The sequence below is a fragment of the Cylas formicarius genome, unplaced genomic scaffold (genome assembly GCF_029955315.1).
Source record: "Cylas formicarius isolate icCylForm1 unplaced genomic scaffold, icCylForm1.1 PGA_scaffold_8__14_contigs__length_24414737, whole genome shotgun sequence".
NCBI classification, from domain to species: domain Eukaryota; kingdom Metazoa; phylum Arthropoda; class Insecta; order Coleoptera; family Brentidae; genus Cylas; species Cylas formicarius.
The window spans coordinates 11658121-11681472 of record NW_026844361.1 but is presented as its reverse complement, the minus strand read 5'-3'; the positions used below and the strand labels follow the sequence as shown (position 1 = coordinate 11681472).

The 23352-nt window shown below is 33.4% G+C and overlaps 3 protein-coding genes across 7 annotated transcripts in view; 2 read left to right on the top strand and 1 right to left on the bottom strand.

Moving 5' to 3' along the window:
- LOC132705793 (phenoloxidase-activating factor 1-like) overlaps positions 1-3110 on the top strand; it is a 120354-nt gene extending 117244 nt beyond the window's left edge. For all 4 annotated transcript variants that reach the window (XM_060676673.1, XM_060676674.1, XM_060676676.1 and 1 more), the window contains one exon: positions 2902-3110. In XM_060676673.1, the coding sequence (XP_060532656.1) occupies positions 2902-3110 (209 nt within the window). The remainder of the gene's footprint in view (positions 1-2901) is intronic.
- A 4334-nt stretch (positions 3111-7444) lies between these two features.
- On the bottom strand, positions 7445-13092 carry LOC132705796 (ras-related protein rab7). Its single transcript, XM_060676682.1, has 4 exons — positions 12933-13092; positions 12424-12685; positions 12148-12360; positions 7445-8320 (listed from the first exon to the last, which is right to left on the bottom strand). Exons 2-4 carry the CDS (start codon positions 12680-12682, stop codon positions 8166-8168), a joined length of 627 nt encoding a protein of 208 aa, XP_060532665.1. The 5' UTR covers positions 12683-12685; positions 12933-13092; the 3' UTR covers positions 7445-8165.
- Positions 13093-13487: 395 nt separating this feature from the next.
- Positions 13488-18928, top strand: LOC132705794 (protein cereblon). Of its 2 annotated transcripts, XM_060676678.1 has the most exons (10): positions 13488-13658; positions 13724-13788; positions 13844-14043; positions 14097-14200; positions 14273-14387; positions 16217-16320; positions 16371-16510; positions 16653-16755; positions 16813-16903; positions 17874-18928. In XM_060676678.1, exons 1-10 carry the CDS (start codon positions 13547-13549, stop codon positions 18079-18081), a joined length of 1242 nt encoding a protein of 413 aa, XP_060532661.1. In that variant the 5' UTR covers positions 13488-13546; the 3' UTR covers positions 18082-18928. The 2 variants fall into 2 exon arrangements, with proteins under 2 accessions (XP_060532661.1, XP_060532660.1); XM_060676677.1 differs by having other exon boundaries at positions 14097-14387; positions 17874-18925.
- The last annotated feature ends 4424 nt before the right edge of the window (positions 18929-23352 follow it).

Below are 23352 nucleotides of genomic sequence, written 5' to 3'. Positions count from 1 at the left end.
CTCCGTTTGTCTTCTACCCAGAATCACATTCAGAAAATTGAAAAACTAACGTCAACACTAGGGAAACCATCAAACTCTTCTCAACTACCAAACAATGTGAAAAATGTATCATGGCACCAACTTTCGGAAACGGAAAAATCAGTTCTTTCAAAAGTCCTTGTCCCACGTATTATCCCAAAAGAAGCGAAACAAACTGCCATCTGCAACCGCAAACATCCTTAAAAAATCAAAACTCCCGAAATCTAATATTCCAAACCCTGAACGCATTGCCCCAAAATCTCTAGAATGTAATCCTAAAAGCAGATATAGGTGGTCATTAACACAAATGAATATCAGGAAAAGATTCAAGATATTATTACAGACGGATCATATCGTCAACTCAAAAAAGATCCTACGTCATCTATGGAACGCATCTATCATTAAGGCTTCTTCTCTATCAGACTCCGTGAAAAAAATCTGTCACCCCTATGACTCTAAAATTCCTGGCCTCTACGAACTCCCAAAGATTCTCAACCCAGCATTACCCCTTGGAGCTATTGTCAGCACTATTGGTTCTCCAACATATTCTCTAGTAAAATATCGAGCTTCCTTATTAAAACCCTTTATAAGGAAAACTGGCCGTTTCGTACTTAACTCATGTCACTCTTACTATTTCATCCCGAGTCACTGAGGCCAGAATTAAACATCTTACCTCTGCTCTTCTCTCTAATAAGTTCCACATTAAAGATATTAAGCGTTCCATCACAAAAAAACACTTCACCACAACCTTCCAATAGCAATGGAACCGAAAGCAATCCCACACTTGCCACTGTTGTCCTCCTTATATTCAAAACATCACTGACCACATATCAAAACTTTTAAAGAAATATAACGTCAAAACCAAATTTACCACTTGTTCAAAAATCTCTCGACATCTTCGATCCGCCAAAGACAAAATTCCCTTCGAGATACCAGGAGATTACAGCATTCTATGCAAAGAATACATTGGAAAGACCGGACGAAAAATATCAACTACGCTCAAAGAACACGAAAGAGCCTTACAACTAAAACAAATAAACTCGTCAGCTGCTGCCGAACACAATTACGAAACCGGACATAAAATTTTATTCGATAAAATTAAAATTCTTGCATGTAATCTATCTATAGAAATCTATAAACATCCTAACAATCTTAGCATCGACTCAGGACTTTATCTGTCACCAATATGGGATTCAGTCATCCAAGACGGTGTGTGTTTATGCCCCTCATTTAGCTCCGCCCCCCTCAAACAATCTATGAGCAGGTACAGAGTAAAATGCGAGCCAGTTTCAGTCAAGCTCTGAAGAAGCCAACAGCGTGACCCATTTCAGAAATAAGTTATTTTTTAACGTTCTTTTTACAACAGAAATTAGCGGAAGACGTTTTGAAACGCCCTGTATGTTACGCCATACACCTGAATCCTAAATTTTCTAACAGACTTTGAGTTTTATATCAAAAGTGACGTGTGCAGGTGCAAATATATATTTTGTTTAGGAACTTTTGTCTCTTGCAATTTTTTCATAAATCTTGCGTTTTATATTATTACTTGCATTTTAATCGAAAATTTATAACCCACATAGTAAATTCAATCTGGTTTCGGTCCGGGACATCGTACTGCAAACTTTTCCGAGTTTTTGATGACAAATTTGCGATCATACAAATTCTACTCGACTTTTCTCGACCCTTTAATTGTGTGGATCATTCACTTTTATACGCTAAATGGCAATACTTGGACGGTCCACTGGCTTTCTTGTTATGACGGCAGCGGATGTGTCGAAACTTGGTGAAGTAGTATCGGGGGTGCCTCAAGGATCATACTTGGGTTCATTGGGTACCGTGTCGCAGTTTTGCCAAACGCAGTCGTATTCTGACGATACCCAGCTTGTTTACATTTTTGTTTGTTTATATTTTGACCCTTCGCTCATCACTCCGCGATGTACTTCATGAAAAGACACTTGTATCCGGAGATAAATGGGGAACTCTTGTCGTTTGCTACCATGGCTAAAAATTTAGCGGTAACAGTGGACGTATCGTTAAGATTTAGTGAGTGCACTTTAAATTTAGGTAAAAAAACTTTCACTTCCGACTTTACATGCCAATAAGCATGTATTGAACTTCACAGTCTGGAAAAAACTCTGCGAGTCATATAGTATGTATTATTTTACCTATGTTTTACCTCCTCGATCGTCGAAGCCTTCAAAAAATACAAAACAACTGTTGCAAGTTTGCGTATGACCGCGTGTCCCCTAAAATTAAATTGTGTGTTAATATACAAGATTTTAAAGTCTTCTAGCCCTCTCTATTTAAAAGGTAAGCTAGTGTTTCGCTGTGAAACCTACAATGTAAATATTAGGCAGAATATACTTCCTTTTTCTTCCGGTGTATAATATACCTGACCTGACTTAGTCAGTTAGACTTCACCCTTTAAGATTTTAGTATTGCATACTGTGTATTATGTATTTCTAATCTCAATAAAGAGTATTATTATCTAATTATTTAATCATTTAATAATGGCTGGTGGTTAGATATCGCAACGACCTTCTCAACATTTTTTCCATAGCTCCTTCATAAGTTTTTACCGTATCGGCACAAACAGTGCCTCGTGGTATCTATAGATTTTTTTATGCATAAGCTCAGCGATTGTAATTGTAATTTGTTAGAAACGCCAGACGTCACTTTTGACATAAATTTTAAAATACATCAAAAACGGTAAAACTTTATTCGGCAATTGAAAGATTGGGGAAAAAAATGTATTTATATTTTGCACATGCGAGAGTTTTCGATTAACAACTTAGATGTCAATACAACATTTTATAATTCTCGTTCACTTCAACAATATCAAATAAGTTATCTTATATTTTTTAATATAACACACATCCGAAGGTACATCGGTTTGCAACGGCGACTCCGGGGGAGGTTTGGTCCTACCCAAACCGGAGTCCGATCCCAAAAATCCAGTGTGGCAGATCCGGGGCCTGATATCCATAAGCGTCGCGCTCCAAAACCGGTTCCGATGCGATTCTTCCCACTACGTGGTCTTCACGGACGTGGCCAGGTACATGGATTGGGTGCACAAAGCTCTACTAGTGTGATACTGTTTTTTTGTGAATATTTTTCGAATTTATTTTTAATGTAAATCCTAAAAAAGTAATTCAGTTTTTGTTTTTGACACACTGAGAATCGTGCATGATTTTGTGATTACATCATTTTGTGGGTAAGTATAAACAACATTTTGACCCGAATAGTTGCTACGGTAACTATGTAGTAAATTTGAAATATTAAAGTCACTTATGTGAATTAATAAAAAAACTATATGGGAGGTGGATATAAATGAAATATCTTTACAAACAATTCGCATTTTTTTAAAACTAGGGGCTCACGAAATCATATTTTATTTATTTTAATTTGGATCTTTTGAACGACAAATTTCCAAATGATGTACGTATCGTTTTCGTAGCGGAAATTGTGATAAACAACTAAAAATTTGAACTGAAGTGGTTTTTACTTGATGAAAATCCGTTTAACAAAATAAGTAAGAACTAAAGTTCAGATTTTTTTAAAAATTTTCCTATTGTGTTGTTGGTTCTGAAAGCTATTTTTAAACCACATTTTGACAAATGTTTTGAAACTTTTTCACTGGCTTCTCCTATGTATGTAATTGTTTCAAACTGTTCTTATTCTGTATTAGGTTTCGGAAAAATCTAATTTGTTTTGCGTTTTCGTAATAATAAAGTCTAAAACATTAATAGAGTTATCCTGTTTAATCTCGTTCCAACAAAGTAAGCAAAGACATCACCCACGTATCTATACCACCACACATCGAAATATCATGGTGATGGTATAGTGGAATAGATACGTGGATGATGTCTTTGCTTGCTTTGTTGGAACGGACAGACAATTGAATTCTTTTTTAAATTACATTAACTCATTACATAATCGTATAAAATTCACTATCGAGATTGAACAGAATAACTCTATTAATTTTTTAGACTTAACTATTACAAAACAAATTAGATTTTTTCATTTATCGTAAACCTTCACACACGGACACAGTCATACATAACAGCTCAAATCACCCTTATACACACAAAATGGTTGCATTTCACTCTTTTATACACAGACTTCTAAATACGCCACTCTCAACAGAAAATTAGAACAAAGAACTTAATATCATTAAACAAATTGCACTGAACAACGGCTACAATCCGTCCATTATCGATAAAATTATAAATAAAAAAAAATCCAGACAACAGTAACCTGTATTTATCCGAAGCCCAATACAGAACACGAACAATTTAAAACAATTACATACATAGGAGAACCCAGTGAAAGTTTCAAAACATTTGTCAAAATGTGGTTTAAAAATAGCTTTAAGAACCAACACCACAATAGGAAAATTCTTAAAAAACAATAAAACGAAATGTCCAAAACCTCAAAAATCAGGTGTCTACAGGTTGAAATGCCGATCTTCTCCTAAAATTTATATTGGACAAACAGGTCGATCCTTCAAGAAACGCATTAACGAACATAAAAGGGCGTTTAAAAACAATAGTCTAGATTCTAATTATGCTACACACTTAAAGACAGAAAAACACATTTTTGACGACAATTTAGATATTTTACATAGAGCCACAAAAAATAGAAAATTAAATTTATTGAAAGTCATGGAGATTAACAAAATAAGACATTCAAATGTATTGCTTAACGATCAATTAGATTTAAATACCTCTCCATTGTTAAACTTAAATTCTCACAACATTAATTAAAATTTATTATCATTTATGCAGAAATGCGTTACGTACCCAGAGAATCCAAATTGCCAGGTATATTACAAACTTCACGCCGTTGTGGTATTTTCGCTACCAGTCGTAATATTATCCTTCTCGGACAATTTTTCACTTTTAAAAACTCACCATTCTCGCAAAACCAAAGCAAACTTGCAAGTGAAAGCAATGTTGTACAACGACGTGAGCAACTATTTTGCTATTAGGATTGTAATTTTATGGATTATGCGCGCCCTCTGTGTTGGACAGCATGTAACAAGATAGGTGGCGTGCTTCGGTGTGTTAGCATTAAAGATAATAGCCGTGAAAACCGTTAAATGAAATAGTAGCGAATAAAATTTCTAATTTAACTATACTTGTTCAAACCTAAAAATCTTATTGCGCATGTACTGGCAACAAGATATTCTCATCACCATGGATTTATAATCAAGGTAGATGGCATTGTTTACATTTCAAGACGGGTAAGGACAATGTTGCCAATATCGCCGCAGTTTTCAAACGTATTAATGCATACGCATTAAGACTCTTATAGTATGGATAAATTGGAGGTTTTATTCGATGAATCGTAGTCCATTACGTGTGTGTGTGCTACGTCCAAGTTTGCCTTGGTTCTGGGAGACTAGTAGGTTTTTAAAAGTGAAAAACTGTTTTGACAATAATATAAGAACTGATAAAAAAAGTTTCCTGGTTATGTAAACAAATCCAGCGAGTGCATTTATTTTCATAAGCCGTGTCATATTTTGTGGTATGCCTAGGATTTGCAAAAAGCAAAAGCGACAATTTATAGCGATTACATTGAAACTTCTGACATCGATTTTTGATGAGGTGGAGTTAAAACGAGTTGTCTTCCCAAAAATATTTAATGCTGATGTTTCTAGATCACAAAAATCAAACTTTTCTTAATTTTAATATTTTCCGTAACAAACATTCCCAACACATACATTAATCACATGGTAAAGTGTAACTGTAATACTTACAGCCTGGTGATGGTGATTTAACATTTCTTGCGTCGCTAGCGACAAGCGGTAGTAGTGCCAATTACAAATAATTTGTTTTTTAATTTTAGTTGAATAGCTCATATAGCTCATATAAAGTGTAGATATAGAAGCCCCGTGTCGGCCAGTAGTATAGGACTCCTACATGCATATGCGCAACATTTAAAATTTCGTTTTTAACCAATGGCAGCTCTAACTGCAAATGTTGACGTTGGACCCATAAGACCTTCCGGCTTTCAACAAGCAATATGTCCGCTGACAGGTCGTCAATACGTTTAGATGCGACAAAATATGCCTGAAAATCATTAAATATTCTAGAAAAATTAGTTAAATGTGTGGAAAACGTTGTTTAAAAAGAAAGTGAAGTAGAAGTAAAAGTTAGATACTGATAACGGTTACATTCAAAGTGATCTTACAATCATGCAGGGAGGCTACTAAAATAATTAAAGAAATTGCAGAAAACTAATAAAACACCAAGAAATCGAAATCACCTTTTGGTATAGCAATGTGCAGTCCATAGAAGTCAAAATTGATGGGTGGCGTGCAACAATTTGACACAGTGTTCACAAAGGAGAATGATGTAGACCCATTGCCATCACTTCCGGCAACATCCCGTTCTATTGCAGAGATGACGTCCATTGGTTTCACACCTAATAGTGTACGTACTATTTTGTCGAATATAAAGAATGAAGCACTAGAAAATGGTAAATTACCTGAACAGTGGAAATCCTCTATTGTAACACAATTACACAAAAAAGGCAATAAGCACATAGAAAGCAATTATAGGTCAATTAGCATAACAAATCAACTATCACGAACTTAACACAATGCTTAGATGACTGGACGAAAAGCTATGGTAAAAATCAACAAGTTGATGTAATTTATTTAGATTTCGAACACTCTTTTGACAAAGTCCCGCAAAATCTCCATTTGCTTAAGCTCGAACACTACGGGATTAGAGGAAATCTACTACGTCTTATTGCTTCATTTCTGAAAGATCGTTACTATCAAGTACGAATAAATGGTAGTAAATCAAATGTGCTTAGTGGTATTCCGCAGGGAACAGTTCATGGGCCGTTGCTTTTTCTAATCTATGTAAGCGACATAAATGAAAACTTCAAAACTTCAATCACACTGCAGATGATACAAAACTCTATGGGAATCCTACACATATTTTTTTTAAGCACTTTTTTTACATAATTTGTATACACAGTACATTAGACATTGTAAATTTTATTTATGGGCCGCATTGGGTTAATCGCTTGCTGTTGTAAATAAATTAAATAAAGTGCAGATTAATAGGTGAAATATTGAGGCATGCGCGGAAAATCACTACCTTCTTTACGAAAATAGCAATCAATTTTTACCGTAGCAGGGCCACTGTATTATCTGATAGCTATATGATATAGTTACTAGAGATGAATATGCGGATACTACTTAGAAGTCAGAATTTTTTTTGAGGTCTTGAAAACCAACAACAAGCAACATGGCGGCTGACAAACCCACAATAAGTTTGAATCCGACATTTTTACGGCTCAAAATATGCCTAATTGTCGTGAAATGTTCTGGAACAACGAGTCATTTATGTGAAAATCCAGGTTATTGGGTGAAATGTAAAAGTTTACTATTGGTAAAATAACACACAAACAAAGTTAAAAATATCTATTAGAAGATAATAATAATAATAATAGCGTTTAATTCGAGCAGTCCTGTGGTACCTAACTGGAACGGCAATAAAGAGGGAAAAGAAGGAAACACGAAATACCACAGAGCCACGCGAACACTATGACACCTATAGTATATAGTGTATAATATATATTTATAAATTATTTACAAAAAAATTAATAGGTATGCGTTACACAGTGAGAGACGACCTGTTCATTTACCTACCTACGGTACAAAGCGCTATTACACTCCAACCGGCAGCTATGCAGCAAAAGAACATATATATTATCACATTTTTAGTAACAATCGTCTCCAAACAATATTTTAAATTTCCCTAACAAAATAAATAACGGCTACTTTATACTTAAATGGTAATATAGATTCCGTGGGGGTTCGTTTCCCGGTGACACATTCTCAAAAACCCAGCCACCATAGACACCGCTAGAGAACCCAAGGATAAAACCATTTTTTTTACAAGTCAGTGCTCATTGTTTTCCCAATAAAACTAGTCGAATAAAAACCAAAAATTATATTTTCCTTGTCCTCGATCATCGACAAAAACCACCACGTAAACGGCAAAATTTAGTTTCCTACTCGAAATTTGATGGCGGAACAATGCAATTAGACACCGACGTTTTAAAATAACGATAAAGTAAATTTCGCATTCCCAAATTTAATCTATGCTCGTGGATACCGTGGATCCTTAGCAGGCACAATTGTCACCTTGGCCCATTGCACCCTGGGTGTTGGTCAGCTTGATTTGATCGGGAAACTCATTGTAGAGGTCCACGGACGAGTTTTGCTGGGCTAACGCGTTTTTGGCTATCGCCAGGAATGCTTGTTCCACGTTTAAACCCTCTGGAACAACAACGTGTAGTACGTTATCAACAAGATTGCTTTCGAAAAATCGTCGCTGGGAGGGGCAAGTTCGTAGCGCCTAGCGCGAAACAACTTTTAATTATAAAAGGAAAGAACTTCGCGGTTTCCTGTGGTAAACGGATGCGCTGTTTTTCTATCGTGCTCCTGCGAACCACTATGGAACTTTCACAAAATGGATGTAATTTTATTGTGCATGCACCCTGTATAAAATGTCCTTCACATCTCGTCGAACTTCCAAAATTACAGTAAACATCGATAAATATTAAAATTTGCAAAAATGACAGTTTTACAAATATCTCTCGCCCCGTATAATTGACGGAACTGCAACTCTCTCACGACACGCTTTTCGATACTGTTCAAATAAAATTATCCCATCTTTAACCGTTTTTGATTTATCGCCAATAATTTAATCAGAAAAACGGAAATTTTTACGATCTTTTAGATTTTTTGCCCATAAACGACACATGATTCAAACAATGTTCGAAGTAGAGGTTATAGCCCTAGATCTTCCACGTTTTCTGGTCCAAGGATTTTTTGAAAATAGTAAATGGTTTTCGAGAAAGTAAGTTTTTCCTGCAACCATGCAGAAACGGCGATTTCAATATAGTTTTTTTTCAAATATACCGAGTTATGAAAGAAAACATATTTTTCTGGAAGCTAAAATTACCAAAAAAAAAATCAAAAATTTTTGAAAAATACTTGGAAAAATTTGGTTGCACCCAATTTCTACCGTTTAAATGTGGACACGGAGTTTTACTTCTCTGCTAAATTTGAAGTTGGTATCTGCAAATTTCTCATTTAGCAAGGAATATCGGGAACAATAGGTGAAAAGCTTAAATACAAAAGTTTTTGCTGTCTATACGGGCTATTTCGCAAAAAGAAAGTGAGATCTGATTCACAGTCTTCCAGTTATTACCCATTTTTCAGGTTTTTTTTTTAATTTACGGCGGAGCCTGTATATTTTTGAAAAATTGTCAAGAATAAAAGTTTATGGAGCCGTATCTTCTGCGTCTTCTGGTCCTAGATTTTAAAAAATGATGTTTTTTGTAGACCCTTGTACACGCGATTTTTAATTTTTTTTTAGAATACTTCCCGATCCCTCAGCCCGCCCATTTTCAATAGGTTCTGTCACGGGGCAAAGCCGTATATATGTGCCACATATGAAGTCGATTGCTTCAAATCTCGGACACTTAACGTGTTTTATAGCAATGTCCAAAAACAGTCGAAAATCGCGAAAAAAAGATGGATACCGGCGTCGGATTATTTTTTATTTCTTATAAGCTTATGTGCCTCGTGGAGGGTCAAGAAAGGGGACAAATTTCAATTTTGGAGCTCCAACGGTTCGAAAGTTATTCAGGAAAAATCAAAAGGCAAGAACGGAGAACGGACAAACATATAATTTTTTTTTCGACGATATATAACAGCGAATTTTTAAAACATTTTGCGCAAGAAGCTAGACCAAAAAGAAGGAGATAAGACATAAGACCTTTATCGAAAAACCATAGGCCTATTAGTCTGTTGCCTACATTTTCTAAAAATTTTCTGAAATTATTGAACACATCATAGCATGACACCATTTCTTCAAAATGGGAGCGTTCTGATACCATCAAATTTTAATAGAAAAGTTAGAAACACACAGAGCAACGTGTCAGCGACAGCAGCAAATCTGTTTAAACTCCTCAGCATCTCTTCTGATCGGTGCAGAGTTGCCCAGAATTGTTGTATAAGAAATAAATTGGTTTTGAATACGGAGAAAACTAGTTTTGTTTGATTTTTGAATTTACATAAAATGGAATACAGTGCCGCAAAATACTTAATAATTAATTATTATAATATATTAATTTTTATAAATTATTACTTAAAAAATATTCTTTTTCTACAACCTTATTCATTTGTAGAGAGTGGTCTTTGTAATTTACTTTCTTATCTTATCTATCTTTGTGATTTTATTTGTACTTTTTTGTGTTTTCCCATTCTCAGCTTAAAGGCAATAATCTATTGACTGTGCACTAGGGTGCTTCAAAAAAATTTGTTTTTTATTTTAGATTCCCATTTAATTAACATCAATTTATATTGTTAAAGTTGAGACTTTCTTTAAAACCGTATAACAAAATATGATTATCATTAAAAGAAGATCAATTACAGCCGTTTAAAAATGACTAAATTTTGAACTTTGCAGAAATAGCTTGTAATAAATTTTTATCTACATAATTTCTCAAAATTTTTATCCTAACAAACCCTGATTAGAAGAAATGAATTTAAAAAAATTGACAATTTCAATTCTGTATAAGAGAAGGAATTTAAAATATTCAGAAGTATTTAAATGTTGTTATTTTCAATACTTTTCAATACATTTTTTTAATCAGACAATAGTCACTATTATTATTTTTATGGATTAAAAATTTCAAAAATAGTTGTCAGTATGTTGGTGGCAGAACTCATGATAATAATTGAAAAAATGAATGATATGTATTATTACATGTAATCATCGATTACAATTTTTTATATAATAGCTTATATAAAGTATCCAACAAAAAAATCAAACATATCCACTTTAGTGATTAGCTTATTATTAATGACAATTAGATTACAATATAACAGTTAAGAAAAATACGCCTTTTCGGTAAGCCATTAATTTAATTTACTACCACTAACACTACCGAGTGTTTTAGTACAATTCGGGAATTTTTGCCCGTGATACTGAACTAATTGGATTAAAAATTGTTTTTGCTCTTCGTTTCTCGTTAAGCAACGACTGATCTTGACTTTTTCCCCACAAATCTGGATAAACACCATGGAAACCATACGGCAATTGAAGCTGATCAAAAAGAAAAAGATCCTCCACACTAATAAAATCATTTAGATCTTAACGATATTGGCGATTCTTCATTTGGATTTTTTGAAAACAAACCCACTTGGCATTTTTAAGGTTATAAGATATGCCTCATATGTTATATAAAAAACAAAATAAACAAAAAAATCTCTTTTCTTTTTCTATTTAAATTACACAAAATTCCTAACTATATGTGTTAAGGCAACTCGTTTCTATGAACAAAATTATTTAGAGTTGAAGAAAAAGAAAAAAAAAATTGTCTGATTTGAAAATTTTATGCAATTTATGAATTTATAATTATTAATTAAACACACTGATAATACCGTTCCCCACTTTTTAAAAAATGTATTTTTCATATATAATTTTTACCTGCTCTTTTTTTAATTATGACAGAATACAAAAATTCTGCACATAACCTAAAAGTTATTTTTCACAATTTGGCTTTAATTTCGTTATCGACGGCAAATTCTGAATCGATGTGTTAAACAAGCCCTTTTCTTAATTCAATAAAGTTGAGTTAAAAGAAAAAATTAAGAAACTAAATTTTGAGAAAAAAATTCAAAATTACATTTACATAATTTTAAAGTTACATATTTTATTAAAATTTATATTTACTAACTTAACACTGACAGGCACAGACTACTTAATAAAAAATTGCTTTAAATACAATAACAAAATTTGAAAATATTAATCATTGATAATGATAATTGATAAATACTTGTATATATTTATATACCAGGGTTTTTTTGCATTCTTTTTTTTTATGGTAGCTTATCTTCTGTCAGACTTATATTAAAGCTAAAATTAATCAGGAAAAAGTGCAAAGTGCCTTAGGTACAATCGTGCAATAAAATAGTAGTCTAGATATAGTAATTTAGAGAAAATTATGTAATTTACTGTTACACTACTTGTTTTTGATATATTTGTAATTACTGCTCCGACTAATAATTTGTTTTAAGAACTTTCACAGTACCTTTCGCCGAAGTTTCAAAGTAGGGTATGTTGTTTTTCATCTGGCACCACTGCTGTGCCCTTTTGGCGGAAATCGCTCTCGGTTCCAAATCAACTTTGTTGCCGAGTAAAACGAATGGGAAATTTTCAGGCTCCCTCGGTGATGCCTGAATTAAAAATTCGTCTCGCCAACTGTCCAACGATTTAAACGTGTTCGGAGCTGTCACATCGAAAACTACAACCACCAAGTACATGATAAAACCTGAGTAACACAAAATTTGATTCGCTTAGTACTCACCCAAAACACAGCAATCGGCGCCTCTATAAAAGGCCACCCCTAACGATTGGAATCTCTCCTGCCCTGCCGTATCCCAGATTTGCATAGTGACAGTCCTATCGTCTATGGTGAGCTCCTTTGTTAAGAAGTCTGCGCCAATTGTTGCCTTGTATTGATTTGAGAACTTTCTGTTCACATATTGGTTCATCAATGAGGTTTTACCAACACTCGAATCACCCAGAATTATTACTTTCAGCAAAATCTTTTTCCTTGAGGACATTGTCTGTAACAAAGGAAATTTTTGTCTTAACACCACAAATAACTTTGGGATAATCTCCTAATCATTTAACACTGGGGGCGGGATAAAGTTAATATAACAATGAAACCACATAACAACGATTGGGGTGAGTCACTTTCTGAAAATCACGAAAAAATGCAATCAGCTGATTATTGAACTTCAAATACAACGAACAGCTCAACTCATTTGTTAACGTGTCCAAAATAAAAATAATAACTGATTTCACAGTTACCTTTTTTAAACGCTACCCCGAAAATACTCGTAAATGAACACTCGCACAATAATTTACTGCGTAATCACAAAACAGAAACACAAAATGGCGATATGTCTTTGCTTCCTCCTTCCTAGGTTTTAATTGGTCACTGATCGTGCGCCTTCTCTTTTTCTGATAGCCGATTGAGAAGAGACAGAAATATATAGTTCAACATTCCAAAAATGCTTTGAATTAAATTAGATAAAATTAAACTAAATACCTTTTTTTTAATAAAAAACACTTTACAATACTTATTCAATATTAAAATATTAGGAAATCATAAACAAAAGATGCCTGCAATTTCAAATTACGTCATCAAATTAAGACCAACAACTGAACTGAACCTTGGACTAAAAGCATGACCAGCAAGATCTACCGACATGAGCCACCACCAGTACATAATTAAAAAATATAAACTTAATTAAAAAAAAACTTCATGATTAATTCGAGACACGATCCCACAGTAACAAGAAAGAAGAAGGAAAGTAACCTAGCTAGTGCAAAGAAAACGAATTATTCTGCGCAACTGTCAACGTCAAAATCATATGTGGTTGTTTTGATGTCGGTTAAAAACATTTTTTGAAAATTGAATTATGGCAGACCCCGATGAAAGTGACATGGATCTAAACGTACCCATGGAAATGGAAAATGGCCACATAACCCAGTCATCCGAGGAAAATTCTGATGCCGATGTGGAAACGTCTGGTGGGTATCTATTTCCGTTTCCTTTGGGTTTTTTTTTTGGCAAGTCCCAGAATACTTCTTTTTAGATGAATATGAGCAATTAATGAATGCGACCGGAGAATATGATAGAGACTTACCTACATCCCATGGAGTATTGCTCATAGATGTTGCGTTTAGAATATCATGTAATCCTTGCTTGGTTTTAGTATTTGGGCACTTTAAATCCACTAAGTGGCTATACAATATTTGAAGATGGAGCAGTGTTACATATAATAGCGATATATACCAGTACTTTGGTATTTCCTGGATTTACATTGCCCCTAGTCATGAGCAACCATTATGAAAATAGAGTAATGCAGACATTTATAAATGAAAATAATAAGGTTTTCGTGCTACTGTGTGCCAAGTATGGCCATGGTGGTTGTTATATTTTATAGTTCACTTAGATTTTCGTTTTAGTTCGGGATACAATGGTTTGTTTGAGTTCGGCATCACAATGGAAATATTTGAAACTTCCATCAAGAACAATGTGTTGCATATAAAAGCCAAGGGCAGACAAAGGTGTAAGCGATTGCCGATGTCTAATGTTGAAAATGTTGCTGGTCGCATCAAGCTGGTTAATGTTAAAATTTTAGCTGAACCGCCCATAGTTCCACCGCTAAGCGATACTCAGCTTTTAACATTAAAGGGTAGAAGGCAATGGAAGTTGAATGATTTCAATGACCTGAAAAAAATTCATAAGTATAGAAGGTACCTTTTTGTAAATGAAATGCAAATTTTATCTTTTTCACACTCTGGTTTTCAATTTTCACACTTATATGTTGTGTATGCTGGCAATGAAAATTTTGTCAAGAAAGGTTATTCAAATCTCGATTTCATGAAAGTATTTATGTTATGTATGAATGTTAGATAATGTGATCAATGCCATGGACAGCATTAAAAAATAATTAATTAATTTAAAAAATCTCAATTTCCAATATTATATCATTTAGAATGTCATGCCTAGTCATATATTTTTTTTTTCTTCAAATTATCTTGGGAATTCCGTATCCCGAAAACAAATAATGCAATCCTTCTAAATATTTATTAACGTTTTGATCATAATTTCGCCCAGTAAGGGTAACTAGGTAGTATATTCGAAAAACGGAAGATTCTAGAAATAACATAAACGGTAATATAACATTAAATTTTTCCCCAAAATAACTTTTTAATTTTAGGTTGGGATGGAGATGATAAGATATGATTTTCGTTGGGTTGTTGAGCCCTTATTTATCAAACTAATGGCAAGAAACATAGTATTGCGTTTTTTCCTCATTCTAAAAATTATATTTTTGACATAACGTTAGGAAGCTGCACTCTGTAAGCGAGCGATCACAATCACTATCGCATTGATAGCTTAGGAAAAACCCTTTTTAACGACCCCAAAGTTTATTAAAATTAAATCTTTTTTGGGATTTTCTTTTGGCAGATTTATTGATTTTTTTTTTCAAACTTCAAACTATTCGTTTCCCTGTTATTGTACGTGTTCCCTGTTACTGGGACATCCGGTATATATACAGGGTCCACCATAGTTGACATGAATCACATAACCAAATGTTATAAATTCCACAAATTCCTCACTGTTAAATTAAAAAATATTTTAAAAGTTATTTTGAAAGATCATTGAAAGTGACATTTTAGAGCTGTATATGAAATTTTGAACAAAAATTGACGGTAGGGATCGCAAATAAAAAAAAAATCCGAAACGTAGTCGACTTTCCAGGAAACACTGTATATTTAAGAATTAAGTATTTTATTTCATACAAAGGCTGATAATTTTTTTGTTGAAATTTCATTGTTTGAACACCAGCAATTCTTGGGAAACTGTTGTGTAAAGAATAATGACAGTCTGTCTCTCTCGGTGCAACAAGATTTACATTATATTTCTAATCCACCAATGTTCGACCATGGCTTTCAAGAAAACAAAGGCTTCATTCATTGACAGTAGTACCAACCATTACTAAATTTACCGATACTGCATTTTTTCCAGCAAAGTCGTTGATAATTGTTTAATTTTTCTTTAGTGTTTTTGAAAATGTTTCATTCATAAGTAATCGTCTGAAAAACTTTTTTTAGTTCTTAGTCAATAAAATATTTGCAGCAAATACATAATAATGCAAGAGGGCTGAAATCAAAAACATGAAACATCGCAATATTGCCAAAATGGGTCGCCTAGCAATTTCGTTTTTTATTTAATGGAGTTGTTTGCAAAAAAGCAATAAATTTCGTCAAATTGTCACAAAATCAACCTTAACGCGTCAGTCATGTAAAATAAAAATAAAAATTTCAGTTCTCTGAGTTGATATCGACATCTGCTTTTTGACCCTCACTGTATATTTTCTGATTACTTGCAATTGAACAGCTGCTTTTTAAATGAATTTGTTAGGTATTTTAGCCATCCGCTCAATTTATGTTTGGTTAAACTTTTTTAAACACGGCAAAGGTGAAGAAATTTTGACAATTGACATTACCGATGAGTTCTTTTAGCCGATGTTAAACTTACATGCGCAAAGCGTAAACATAACCGTCATTTTAATTAGGTATCATTTGGCGCAGTATCCGAACCCCGGATGGATTTACGATCACAACGAGGTCAGCTTCTTCATGAACACTCTCAGGGAAGGATTGAAGTCTTACGGGGACGGTAAGCAAAAATTTTCGCCTTAGCGGCCGCACGAATTTTTTTTTTTTCAGAATATATACCCAGCGATCCCGAAAAGTTTTCCTATTGGTTCGTACAGAACTACCAGTTGAGCGTCATGGAGCGGCTCAGAATATTGGAGTTGAAAACCACTCTGGAACGGCTCAAATTGGAGTGTATTTACTTAAAACTGGTAGCTAGTTTATGTTAAATGTTATGTAATGAGGTGAGGCGAACTGAATTTTATGGATATTTTTACGTAAAATCCAGTGGCGTACTCAAATTTATTCTGCGCGCTAAAGTATTACGCGCTTTTAACGTTAATATCGTTTCAGGAACGGAAAATGTGCTGCAACATTTGCGAATCGGAGATCACCGATCCGGATAAAGTGTTCGCCATGTCGAAAGACGGATGGGTGGGCAATTACGTGAACCCGGGTGAGTGTTGTCCGACATATTTAGTGGTTTTAGTGATCGATCGCGACGCTTTTGCAGGCGGTCAAGTGTACGAGACGGTGACCGTCTTGGAAGCTAGAAACTTCAATTTGGTGGGTACGGCTTCGCGCAATTTCTCTTGGTTTCCAGGGTAAGCAGCTCATTGACTTGGCTAATATGCGATATAATTTTTTCAAGTGATAAGATACGATGTATAGGGTTTTTCACCGAACTTGTTCATTATAAGTTTAATGAGATGCAATTTAGAAACCCTTGACACTTTTGTTTTGTGTTATTTTAAATGGAACACCCCGTATATTATTAAATTTTGAGATTCTATATGAAATTGAGAACATAATTTGTGTGTACCGTCCTATACTATGTTTTTTTAAAAAATAGAGCTTCAATAAAAATGCAGGTGCATATTTTGTAGTTTTTGAAAATTCGATGCTCATATTGGTATTTTTAATTTAAATTTAACTCAACTAAGTATTTGAGGACACTTTTCGCTTGTTCTTTCTTTCGTTGTGGGGGGGTCACTTTGGTTTTGGTTTATGATCGCCAATCATCATGTACCTGCTTAGATAAGGTTTGAGGAGGGCGGAGCCAAAGGAGGGTCATGGACATTGTCTCTGATATAGAAATGGAAAGACCTGATTCAAGGTTAAGATTGTTTTGTTGTTTAGGGATTTCCATAGGTTCCCGGATTTTTGTTCTTGGTAAAAGAATTGATTGAGGTAGTTAATAATATATGCTTTGCGAATGACACAATAATCTGGAGTGAATCTTTGGAAGACTTACAATAAATGCTGTAAAAACTTAATTTGTGGTAGTGTCGAAAGAACGCAAACCAGTAGCCGCTGTTGATAGAAGAGCACCTTGGAACATGCATAACTTCAGAGGTAGACCAAGATTGTGTAATAAAAATCTGAATTGAAACTGCCAAACTGAGTTTTAAAATGAGTGGTCGCAATTACTATATGGAATGGACTCAAAAGACACTACAGCCTTTGCAAAACCCTAAATGTACTTGCACTAAAATACTAAATAGTAATGAGAAATTCTTAGAGATGGCACTGTAAGAAAAACATAGTAATGATAATTTAGATTTTTTTTTTCAGATATTCTTGGACCATCATGCAATGCAGCAGTTGCAACAACCACCTCGGGTGGAAGTTTGGCAGCAATAATTTGACTCCCAGGGAGTTTTACGGTCTGGCCAAGTCCGGGTTCAAGGTGGTCATTCCGGAGAAGCCCAGACCGCCGGACCTGGAGGAGCTCCAATCCGCGAGGATCACGTACGCTTTCGATTATATTGGTTTGTACTGAGTACGTTGGGCGTGGGTATTTTCATTTTGTTGAGATTTATTTTACTTAATGTACAGTTAACTAATTGCCTTGTATTATTTTTACCTCGTTGCCGACTACCTATTTTAAACAAATTATTATTCGTAAAAAGAAGTCCAGGGAGAATATGCTGGAAATGATAAATTGTTTTTATTATTATTACATATAAAATTGCTAGAAAATTCCGTTTTCTTCGGTTTTAGTGTCTAAAAAAAATGCAGATAAAAACGTGTAACACATTATGGTTATTATTGATATTTAAGGCAGAAAATGGCAAAAATTAAAATTTCACTTACCAGATCATCAGTTGATATTTTTTAAAAATCTGTTTTGATGTCTTTATGACTGAAACACGTTCGTTAAACTTTAATTAACGACATTTATTTATTTAATTATTGTATTCGGCGACACAGTCGATAGCCCTTTTTAGTTGTTTTTTTTTTTTTCTAGTAAAATAAATGTTATTTCTATAATCACTCAATAGAAAAGATTCTAGAACCGTGAGGTGTGGACTGTAAGCTGGCCATATTGTTGTTCCATGTTTATATTTGTTGTTGTGCTAGTCCATTGGTCTAGACAGATTCGTTCAGTGGAATATTACTTATAAATTCGTCTACACTTTCTGGTATAATTTTTTGATATCCATCACCTACATACAATTTTGCTTTTTTTTTTTTGGTATAACATGGAAGAAATTTTCCAGTTGTACCCTATAACTTTTTTTCTAAAATCTAAAGGAAAAAACTTGTGTGAACTAATTAAAACTAATATACAAATATTGGAGATATCATCAAAAATGACGTGGAAAAAGTTTATACACGACAAGCATTTAAAATGTGTCAGTCATACTTGCTACTTTCGAATTTTCAAAAGACGTTATAAGTGGACCCCTGTGTATGCTCGGCCCCCTGAACAGATCTTTCAATAGATTAAAAAAAAAAATTGGTTTAAGGGTGTTTAGTTTGTCAGTAGCCGACAATCATGTTCAATGTTCCAAAACATTTTACAAGACAACTGCTGAATGAGCTATTAGAGCAGATGAACAGGGACGAAGCTAAACGCACATGACAAATTACCATCTCAGAGAAACAAGTTCCCAAATAGCACAAGGACGTCCGTAAAACGTCCTCGGGATATCTGACGGGAAATAGCGTATATCCTAGGGATATCCTGTTTCAGCTAAGGGACATCCTCAAGGATATACGATGTTAGTAATTGGAACATCCTTCTTTTGATGTTTGTGATGTGTTTGCCTTCTTATCCGCATCTGAAAATATTTTAGTTTTGGGAAAGACAGGTTTAATACATCTGCACTTTTTCCTAGTTTTTTTTACTCGTGATAATACCTACTATCATAATAAAAACAATCCTTAAAAACTAGGAAAAATGTTTTCATGAATTCACCCAACAATCATAATGTGAAAATTGTAAGTACTTTGTTCTTAAAATTAATACTTTGTTTTTCGGGTGGGGGGGGGGGTGATTCTTGCATCTATTTTAAGAAAAAAAATTATACTAACTATACTATGTAACTAAAAATATAATTTTGTTCTGGTGGATTTTCTCTTACTAAAATAAAAAATTAGTTTGGTTTTGTATGGCTACATTTAACTGCTCAAAAAACATGAAGAGAAAGTTTATTTTATTTTTATTTTCAAAAACTAAGCAACAAGATACGAAAAGAAGTCTAGAAGACGTATAATATAGGTATATAGGTTACAAAAAACTCAGTTTTATCCTAACCCTGTGCAGCAATCACTCTTTTAAAAAAGTATCAACTAAGCAATCACCATAATTAAATTATATTTCTTATTTATTTTTATTGCATTTACGTCCTATTTATTAAAAAAAAAACAAAATGCCTTCTTTCCAAGTATTAATTTGGTCAATTTTAATTTTGAAAATTTTTCCTCTTTCTTCATGCCCAACCAATTAAACTTCATTGATTCATTTATTTGAAATCAGCGGGGTCAGAGCTTGTTTTAAAAAAATAACTGAAAGCAGTAAGCACAGTACACAAAATACTCAAAATAGATGCCAAGTCGCCATGTACCTTATACCGCCAACAAAAACAAGGCTGAAAAGATGGCGGACGACGAGACGGAGGAGAAACCGACGAGACTCGAGCAAGTAAGGCACGGCACGACCCCGAGTAGTTGCGTCATTGGTTGCAGCCGAACGGCGTTGTGTGTTTTTTTAGGACTTACCAACACTGACGTCGATATAAATGTGATAAATTGTTGCCAATAAAATGTCTCCTAAAACACCACAAATCTAAAAAACTTAGTATTTTCCTTCTCAGTTGTTCAAAATTTAATTTTTTAGGTTTCATTTTGTTTTACGGTTTTTCACTTTTTTCCCTTATTTCTATTCTTATATTCCTACTATGGCGCAAGGGGATATATTCAGGCCATCTATATAGAGAATATCTGTGGTATGTCTTGTACAGCAAAGAGTATAAGATAGAGGGGAAGGCTCCCATTGGTGGCAATGTTAAAAAGCGTACACATACGAGTTTCAACGCCTCTAGTATTCTTCTACGATTCAATTCAATTTAAAGTTTGAAAGGTAAAATGCGAAAAAAAATTATGTCGAAATAGTTTTATTTTCTTTTTATTAAAATATAAATAAAGTGCTATCTTTCACAATCTACTATAGTATTTTCAGTGCGGCGCATTACTTTAAACCGCCATGACAGTACTTTAGTACTTGGAAACAAATATTAGATGGCATTCATAACAGTATACGCGACCTTCCCACCTATTTTATACTCTTTGGTGTACAGTAAATCCGCAAGCCATTCCGTGAATATCCCTGGGATGTATTTTACATTATATCATTGGTATATATGCTAACGATTCAAATGGGACATTGACCGGATATATTGGGGATATTGTGTGCTATCTGGGCTTGAAGAGACAGTTTTTACGTTCTCTAGCTCGAACACAGCGGCATTAACGAAGATTAATTGACAGGTGACAATTTTATAGAGACCATCTAAGTGGGGACTTGAAGAATAAAAGTGTTTCAGAAATCTGTCACTAGAGGGCACGTTACCTAGAATATATTTTTTAATTGTATCTGTATTTTATATATTTGGACTAATATTGCAAAATAGAACTTAAGCCTTAAGCAGAATCACAAATTCTCAAAATTGTTACTACTATTAAGTCGATAAGTGTTATCGTTTAGCCACAAATCAACTATTTTATTCTGGGCCCGAATACTCTGGTTATGTACCTAATCACGATATGCATTTCTGTTACGGAAAAGCAAATGGAAATGCAGGCCAATATTATTAACCTGCAGACGACTTGTACTAAATTTTTCAAAACAATATTCTACAATTGAAAAAAGTGAAAAGATGGCATCAGTGAATGCAACATTTAATTTAAGTAACATAAATATATTCAGCGTTTTCGAAAACAAAAAAATATTAATAATAATCCGGAATTGAACAGTATACAGCGCTAATTACAGTTCATTTTCGAAATGCTCAACATTCATTTACAAACATTCTCTTATACATTGCCAATAATTCTGTCGAACACGTAAAATAACCTATTTTTTGGGGTAGCTTTTACTTGATGTTCTGATTTTCACGAAATTATATTCACTTGACAATTGTTTCATTCAACACCGTGTCTTTATCAAATGTAATATTTACAAACTACCTGCTACTATATATACCGAAAATTGACAATAAAACCTTAATTAATGTTGGTGTGAGAATTTAAGTTTAATAATGGAGAGGTATTTAAATTTAATTGAACGTTAAGCAATACATTTGAATGTTTCATTTTGTTAATCTCCATGGCTTCCAATAATTTAATTTTCTACTTTTTGTGGCTGTATGTAAAATATTTAAAACAATTACATACATAGGAGGACCCAGGGAAAAAGTTTCAAAAGATTTACCAAAATGTGGTTTAAAAATAGCTTTCAGAACTAACAACACAATAGGAAAATTAAAAAAAAAAAACAATAAAACAAATTTTATATCGGATAAACAGGAAGATCCTTCAAGAAAAGCATTAACGAACATAAAGGAGCGTTTAAAAACAATAGTCTACATTCTAATTATGCTACACACTTAAACACAGAAAAACACATTTTTGACAATTTTGATATTTTACATACAGCCACAAAAAACCATGGAGTTTAACAAAATGAGACATTAAACTTAAATTCTCACACCACCATTAATTAAGATTTTATTGTCATTTTTCGGTATATATAGTAGCAGGTAGTTTGTAAGTATTACATTTGATAAATACACGGTGTTGTCGAAACAATTGTCAAGTGAATATATATATTTTCGTGAAAATCAGAACTTTTAGTTCTTATTTATTTTGTTAAATGGATTTTCATCAAGTAAAAGTCACCTCAGTTCAAGAAATAGGTTATTTTACGTGTTCGACAGAATTATTTAAAATGTATAAGAAAATGTTTTGAAATGAACGGTGGGCATTTCGAAAATGAACTGTAATTAGCGTTGTATACTGTTTAATTCCCGATTATTATTAATAATTTTTTGTTTTCGAATGCGCTAAATATATTTATGTTACTTAAATTAAATATTGCATTGACATACCATTTTTTCACTTTTTTAATTTGTAGAATATTGTTTTGAAAAATTTAGTGCACGTCGATTGCAGGTTAATAATGCTAGTTTGCATTTCCACTTTCTTTTCTGTAATATAAATGCATATCGCGATATTCAGTATCACGTTTCTGTAAATTAGAAGTGTAGAAGGGAACATAAAAAAAATGTTTCTAGGTGAAGTGCCCTCTAGTGGCAGATCTCTGAAACACTTTCATTTTGTAACGATGACTTTTACTAAATCAGGGCTGTATGTAAAATAGCAGCTTAACCCGTTGAGAATTAAGAACACTGCGTTAAAAATAAAATTAAAAAAAAAAGAATTTTGACAAGGAAAATATTACAATTTTGAATTTTTGTACATGACTTACTATCACCACGTTGAATCTTTTCTCCAAGTTTCCGAACTCAATTTGCGAACACCGTGTGTAAGAGGGTACAGATTTTTTTTCGAATACATTCAAGATTTTTTTTGCCTTATGGAGGCAGTAATAAGTTTACTTTGACTTAATTTCTATGTTTTTGTTATCCATTTATCTATGAAAAATTAAATTTTTGTTTTTATCTGGTTTTTTGCTTATCACATTTCAAAACAAAATTTTATTTTAAATTAGTTTTTTAGCTTAAGGGTATGAAAACAAGGGTGAATG

Bases quoted from the DNA above. Each gene is read 5' to 3' on its own strand.
- LOC132705796 (XM_060676682.1), bottom strand. From the start codon at position 12,682: ATGTCCTCAAGGAAAAAGATTTTGCTGAAAGTAATAATTCTGGGTGAT. The intron at 12,361-12,423 runs GTGAGTACTAAG...TGGTGGTTGTAG, and splicing joins CGCCGATTGCTGTGTTTTGG to TTTTCGATGTGACAGCTCCG. The intron at 8,321-12,147 runs GTACTGTGAAAG...TTGTTGTTCCAG, and splicing joins CTTTGAAACTTCGGCGAAAG to AGGGTTTAAACGTGGAACAA.
- LOC132705794 (XM_060676677.1), top strand. From the start codon at position 13,547: ATGGCAGACCCCGATGAAAGTGACATGGATCTAAACGTACCCATGGAA. The intron at 13,789-13,843 runs GTATTGCTCATA...GCTTGGTTTTAG, and splicing joins ACTTACCTACATCCCATGGA to TATTTGGGCACTTTAAATCC. The intron at 14,044-14,096 runs GTATGGCCATGG...TTTTCGTTTTAG, and splicing joins TTCGTGCTACTGTGTGCCAA to TTCGGGATACAATGGTTTGT.